Raw genomic sequence first — 6,588 nt, 5'->3', positions numbered from 1 at the left:
CTGGCTTCTTTCCACAAGATGCTGACACTTCTGTGTCTCTGCCCTCCTGTAGTTAATCTGTGCCTCATTTGCAATGTCCCAGGCTAGAAAGGAATGCTTGAGGCTTTCTTGCCTAGGGAGTGGAGAAGCTAACCTGTGGTGGGTAGCTTTTGTACCTTTTAACTTGAGTCATAAATAAATGTCTCTAATGATAGAGGCTGAGGGTAACCCCATCATAGGATAAGACTTAACAGCAGGGCTGTAGCCTGTCCCTTGGAAATTGGATGTGGATAAGATGTTTGGGATCTGACTGACTGATTTTCCTGAGGGTTGTTCTCCAGAAATTTGTCAAGTCCTAGATTTAAAAAAATTTAAACAGGATACCTAACTCACCTGGCCCCATGGGCTGGATCTGGAGTGTGGGGCAGGGCCTACAGGGCTGGAATTCAGCTGTGGTGTTAATTGCTGTGGCAGAGCCACAGCAGTCTCTGCTCTTCCTGCTGTCATATCTTTGGTTATGCGGGTATTCCCAGAGGCCAGGTTATCTGGCTCTGTGGTTCAGATGTGGCCTGCAGGACTCCTCACAGATCTGGAAATTTGGTGGTAGGACAAGGGTTAGTAGTGTTAATTGTTAATTAACAGTTAACACTGCTGCTATTTACCATGCTGCAAAATTCCCAAATCCGAGGAGGGGGCCGCAGGGGCTAGAAGACATGACTTCCTGGGTTAGATCTGGCCCATAGATCCTATCTTGGTCACCCCTGTTCTAAATGTTGTGTGGGGGGGTACGTGTTTATTGTGGGATGTGTACGTGGGGGACCCCCTACAAATTCACTCCCCGCATTGCAGCAGCAGCAGGTGGAGCCCCCCAGTGGTGTGTGGTCCTGGAGAGCCCCAAGACTGCATGTGGCCAGGCTGCTGGCTCTATCGCATGGGGCTCCCATTCCTGAGCCATACGCTGCTAGGGGGAGCCCTGCATGATGAAGCCAGCAGTGCAGATCACGGGGCTTGGCTGGGGTGGCAGGGAGAGGGACGGAGCTGGCCCAGCACCATAGTATGGAGTTCCCTGCTGTTCCCAGTGAGCTGCACATGGCAGTGAGTGGGTTGCATCTATGACTCCATCGTGCAGGGCTGACCCCAGAAGCATGTGACTTAGGTGGAGAACCCAGGAACTGCATGTGAGCTCCATGTAATGAAGCCAGGCAAACCCTGTGCCCCTGCTGGCCTGGTCTCCATGTACCTACTGTCCTGCCCTGGGTCCTTGCTGGTCCTGGGGCACTGCCGTGGGCCCTGCACTCTTGCCCAACTACCATTTCACTCTCGCCCCTACCCATCTGCTGCTGCCTCTACCACTTCCCCCACCAGTCTGCTGCTGCCCATCCCCTGCTGCTTCCCTACCTTCTCCCCTCCCGTCCCCTCTCCCCTTCTACTGCCATTTTCCCCCACCCTACCTGTGGGGCTGGGGTTAGGGCCGTCCTACAAGTGAGGGTGGAAGCACAGTGTGCTTTTCCCCTGCAGGAGTGAGCAGGGCTCAGCCCTATGCGGGTGCAGGGGGGCAGCCAAGGACCAGGCCAGATACAGTTTGCTGGATGAAATTGCCTGGCGGGCTGGATGTGGCCTACAAGTTGGATTTTGCCCACCCTGATCTATGTGATGATTAGGGAGGAAGTGTAGCTGTTTTATGCCAGAGGTCATTCCACACTTATTCCTCCTGGAGCAGGGATTCACCTGTGCTCTTTCCATTTACTCAAGCTATCTATGGTCCAGATGCAGTTACTAACTCCCTGTCTCTTGCCTTCACAGAGCGCTATCACTTGTCTTACAAAATTGTGCGAACAGATAGCCGCCTGGTGCGCAGCATTCTGACTGCCCATGGATTCCATGAGGTGTGTGCAGCAGATCTTGGGAAGGTAGCACGCCGCTGAGTTTAGGCACCTGCTGGAGAGATTGAAGTTCTGAGCTTCTAACCACTGCAGGGTTACAGCCAAGAAAATAAGTCATGAGTCTGGGCCTGCAAATCCTTTAACCTTCTGGCAGTCAAACAGAGAATACTTTGTTTCAGGTGTCTTACAAGAATGCCCATTATCCCTTTGCACAGCCAGCCTTTTCAGAGTCATTAACTAGCAATAGGGAAATCAATTTTCTTATTGTACCTCCCTTAACACAAATAGCTGGCAGGGGCATTGGCTTGGTTCCTTATGCTTAGACCCTCTAGCTACCTGTTTTGTTTCACAAGAGCACCCTGTCTGCAGTCTATAACACTTCAGCCAAATATCTGTGAATGTTTTAATTCTCTGAGCTCTGTTTTTTAAACAAACGTGAATACATTTCCAAGGATTCTTGGGTCTCCAGAATGCAGTACAGATGGATTTAGACTGCCTAAGTAAACTACTTTACCTGCTAGCTAAATTTTAGGGTGAAGTGTGGCAGTTGCTTCATAGTTCCCATTGACCCTGTCCAACAGTGTTGAACTTGAATGATAATGGCATAAGAAATAGGTAGAAGAGAGTTCTGTAAGGTGGTGATTGCTTTGGTGCTTTGACTTGGAAGGTATAGTGCTTAATCCCTTACAGCAGTGGTTCTCAAACTTTTTTTTGCGGACCACTTGAAAATTGCTGAGAGTCTTGGCAGACCACTTAATAAATTGTTTTTGTTGTTCTACAAATCAAAGCACACAACTCGTATTTTAATATCAGTAGTCTTACCTTACAAGTACAGATATTCTTGATTGTTCTGCAACCTTTCTGCGGACCACCTGAATGGAGCTCGCAGACCACAGTTTGAGAACCTCTGCCTTACAGTGATGGGTGTCTCACCAGTTTCTTGGCTGTCCCATCCTCAGGTGCACCCTAGTAGCAGTGATTATAATCTCATGTGGACAGGATCCCACTTGAAGCCCTATCTGCTGCGCACCCTCACAGATATTCAGAAAGTCAATCACTTCCCCAGGTAAGAGCAACAGGTGATGCTTTTCTGAAATCTTCATTAGTGTCTGAAGGGGTCTGGGAAAATGTAGTGTCTGGAAAGAATCTTGGGTGGGCAGCACTTGAAAGTCCCAGAGCGTCCCTGAGTTATGCATGGTCTCTGTTACAGATATTTTTATATAGCAGTAGGGGCAATTTTTGTGCCACAAATTAGCCTGTACCCTCCCCAAGTGCTGATCTGATTCCTTTCCTCTGTCAGATCTGTTGCTTTGCTTTCTGCTCACTAGTCTGTGCTCCCTGCCTGGTCTCCTGTTCTGCCTTCTGCTTCTGCCCTATCTACTGCTGTGCTGCCTATCTGCTCCCTGATATGCTGCATGCCACACACCAAGGCTGTCTGTGGCACTTGTGCTACAGGTTGCTCACCGCTGTTTTAGAGGAAGGGAGGGCAGCATGTGGGTTTACTGCTGTCTTCTTAACCTAAACTGGATTTTTAAATTGTATTTATTGAGGTGTAAATGAAGAGGTGGTGGGTTCTTTATAACCTCTGCTAGGTTACCTGTGTTGATCACATAGCTCACTGTGCTCCAGTCTTCTGGGAGACATATGGTAAGATTAGCAGGGAGTACTGCAAATGAGGACTATGGTGTTATCAGCAAAGCATTAGGGAAATCTTGTAATGAAATAGCAGGTGGTTGTGTAGGTCAGGATTGAGGTTGCTGTGGCAGAACTGTGACACTGGTAGAAGTTATTGAGGAGTCTTCCTTGGAGAAAGAGTTAGTTGCTTGTCTTATTATGACTTCAGATCATATGAACTAACCCGGAAGGACAGATTATACAAGAATGTCAGTCGTATGCAGCAGACCCACGGGTTCAAGACATTCCATATCTTGCCTCAGACCTTCATCCTGCCAGCAGAGTATCAGGAATTCTGCAGTAAGTGACTGGCGAGCAGTGCCCTAGCCCCTGAGAAACAGTTAGGGAATAAGTGCATATGAAGAGAATACCCCTTGGTGTGCCAAGCCAGGGGAAAAACACTGCCTTTCTTATAAGAAATAAAATTATAGAGAAGGGAGAAATTGGCAGGCTCTCTTTAAATTTTGCTTTTTTTCTTGACTAGATTCCTACTCAAAGGACAGGGGTCCCTGGATAGTGAAACCTGTGGCCTCTTCCAGGGGTCGTGGTGTTTATCTCATCAACAATGTAAGTGCTCAGCAGAAAATCAAACCCACTCCCTTGCTCGCATTTGACACTGTCAGCCTTGCCTACTGTCACTGGGGCAAGGTGTACAGTAAAGTCTCACTGCAGGTGGCACTACAGTGGATTTCACCATTAAGTATATGCTAAGTATTGGCATTCTTCAGCAGCTGTCAACTTCTACTCCCATTATACATTGCTCACCTCATTTCTTTGCACGTCACAGTTGTCTTGCATACATACTGTTTCAAGTCAGGTGCAAAAGTAACCAACGGATGGTCCCTGAGTTAGCCTAGACAGCTGTGCAGCTGCATTCTGGGCTACCCTAATGGCTGCAAGCTAGCCTGAGGAACAATTCCAGAGAGTTTTATGAGTGGGAATCCTAGATGGCATTTTTGATGTGGAGATCTATACAAGACACTCGTTATTGCCTTGCCTCTGTTTGCCCTGAGTTTGTTCTTTTTTCTGGCAACTTGGCCTTTGACAGGCCCAATCAGTCGCATAAACTTTAAGCAAACTGAAATTGTCCATGGCAGGAGAGCCACTTGTTCTATGTGTTGGACACAGGACTTTGCTGATATGTAGTACAAATGCTGCTATATCTCTCTTGAGGTGTAGTGGAGCTAATGGTGAGTTCAGTGTTCTGTTTGTGGCAGTTTCCTTGCCCCTCGTGAGCTCTGCAGGTACGCAGGTTCTCATAGGTAACAAATGAGTCTGGTTTGGAGTCAGAAGCAGAGAAGGAATTCCAAACTTTAGGGACCAATGGGACAGAAGTTCTTGGCATGCTACAAAATTGGCTGGTGAGTCATGTTATTTTCACTTATACCCCTTCAGCAGCCCCGGTACTAAAGGGGCCAGGCTGCCCCATCTGTTCTGTATCTGGATCCTTTCCCATGCAATAAAGGGGATGGCTAGCCAAGTTCATGAAGTAACTGTTTCCGGAGCTGCGCTCTGCTTTCTCTTTGCTTGAAAGAGAGGGAAGTTCAGGCATGTGTTGGGCAGGTGGCCATGACCTAGGTCCCAGAAGGGTCCTTTTCCCTATCTCCCTCTTTATGCATCTATTCCAGCAGTATGTCAGCTCCTTTGGCCTTAAATTCCACTTCCCTGAAATGTGATCCCCATGCAGGGGAGTGTCTTAGTATCTCATCATGGAAAGTGTTTAAAAATCCTCACAAACTGTTTCTCTGATTCTGAATAAAATAGGCTGCCATATTTACATACTACACCAAGAAAGCCAGAAATCTTTCAGAGACTATAGTTAGTTCAGGCTGGTCCTGCTAACACAGCTGGTAACATGGATGCATACTCCAAAGTAGATGATGGGCCGGAAGGTGATTTCTTTAGAAACAGGAGAGGGGAAACCATTTTACCAAACAGAAATTGTTTGAACTGGTTAGGTGCAGAAAAAGGGATTTGCAAACAGTAGAGTAAAAGTTGTCTGAAGAGGTCCTTCATGTGAACTGTGTTCTCGCTCCATAGTTGGTGACCTATACCCAGGGGTGACTAGTGCCTCTTGAGTCTGGGAGGGGACAAAATTTGTGGGCAAGCCTGGGGGTGGGCTAAAAACCCCATATCCACTCCTGTGCTGCGGCTTAGTGTCCCCCTACCCTCCAACACACCGCTGTCCCATGTGGCGAAAAAACTGCCCCACTTTCAGGAGCCAATTTCAAGGGGGCACGTGCCCCCCCTACCAGTCACCTGTGCCTAAAGCTCTCTGATGGCACAGATAATCTTCATTGTCCAGGCACTGTGGTCTCGATGTACATTTTTCTTGGCTGCAGCTTCTTTCTTTGAGTGCTTTTTGGTGGCGCAGCAATCTACATTGCTGCTGGAAGCTGAGATGGGGGTGGGGGTTCAGTTCTGCAGGTCTGTTACCAATCAGGTGATTAGAGCAGAGCTTTACAATCTGGGCATTGCAACTTCAACTGAAACTGTGGCCTCTAGGAGTGAGATTGAGCCCCACATAAACCTAATTCCTCAGCCTTCAACTATGTATGCAGTTAACAGGGGATGGAGGCTTGTTCTGCAACTGCTCCTCCGTAGTTATTTCCCTATCGGCTTTCCACTTGCAGTAAGTGAAAGCTAACCAATAGTAGCATAGCCCTGTTTCACTTACAGGAAAGTTACTGTAGGGTAGCTCTCACTGTTGGGTAAAAGCAAGCACAAATATAATTAATATGGAGCAGCCAAGTTGCAGTAAACTTGTCGTCATATTTTCATAGTTGGTAGGGTCAGAAGGGACCTGGGCAGATCATCAAGTCCCTGGCCTGCCATAGGCAGGAAAGAATGCTGGGGTCAAACAACCCTGGCTAGGTGATTATCTAGCTTCCTTTTGAAGACCCCCAGGGTAGGAGTGAGCACCACTTCCCTTAGAAGTTGGTTCCAGATCATAGCTGCCCTGACTGTGAAGTAGTGCCTCCTGATATCTAGCCTGAATCTACTCTCAGTCAACTTATGGCCGTTATTCCTTGTTACTCCCAGTAGTGCTTGG

The 6,588-nt window shown here is 47.8% G+C and overlaps 1 protein-coding gene across 1 annotated transcript in view; it reads left to right on the top strand.

Moving 5' to 3' along the window:
* The window catches only part of TTLL5 (tubulin tyrosine ligase like 5), a 218,412-nt gene that overhangs the window by 11,015 nt on the left and 200,809 nt on the right, over positions 1-6,588 (top strand). The window contains exons 3-6 of the mRNA XM_019518782.1: positions 1,783-1,865; positions 2,822-2,928; positions 3,706-3,836; positions 4,021-4,103. Of these exons, the coding sequence (XP_019374327.1) occupies positions 1,783-1,865; positions 2,822-2,928; positions 3,706-3,836; positions 4,021-4,103 (404 nt within the window). The remainder of the gene's footprint in view (positions 1-1,782; positions 1,866-2,821; positions 2,929-3,705; positions 3,837-4,020; positions 4,104-6,588) is intronic.

This window comes from Gavialis gangeticus, unplaced genomic scaffold, assembly GCF_001723915.1.
Source record: "Gavialis gangeticus isolate Ggan-Ray unplaced genomic scaffold, GavGan_comp1, whole genome shotgun sequence".
NCBI lineage: Eukaryota > Metazoa > Chordata > Crocodylia > Gavialidae > Gavialis > Gavialis gangeticus.
The sequence above is the reverse complement of the archived record's forward strand: the minus strand, read 5'-3'. Positions and strand labels throughout refer to the sequence as shown.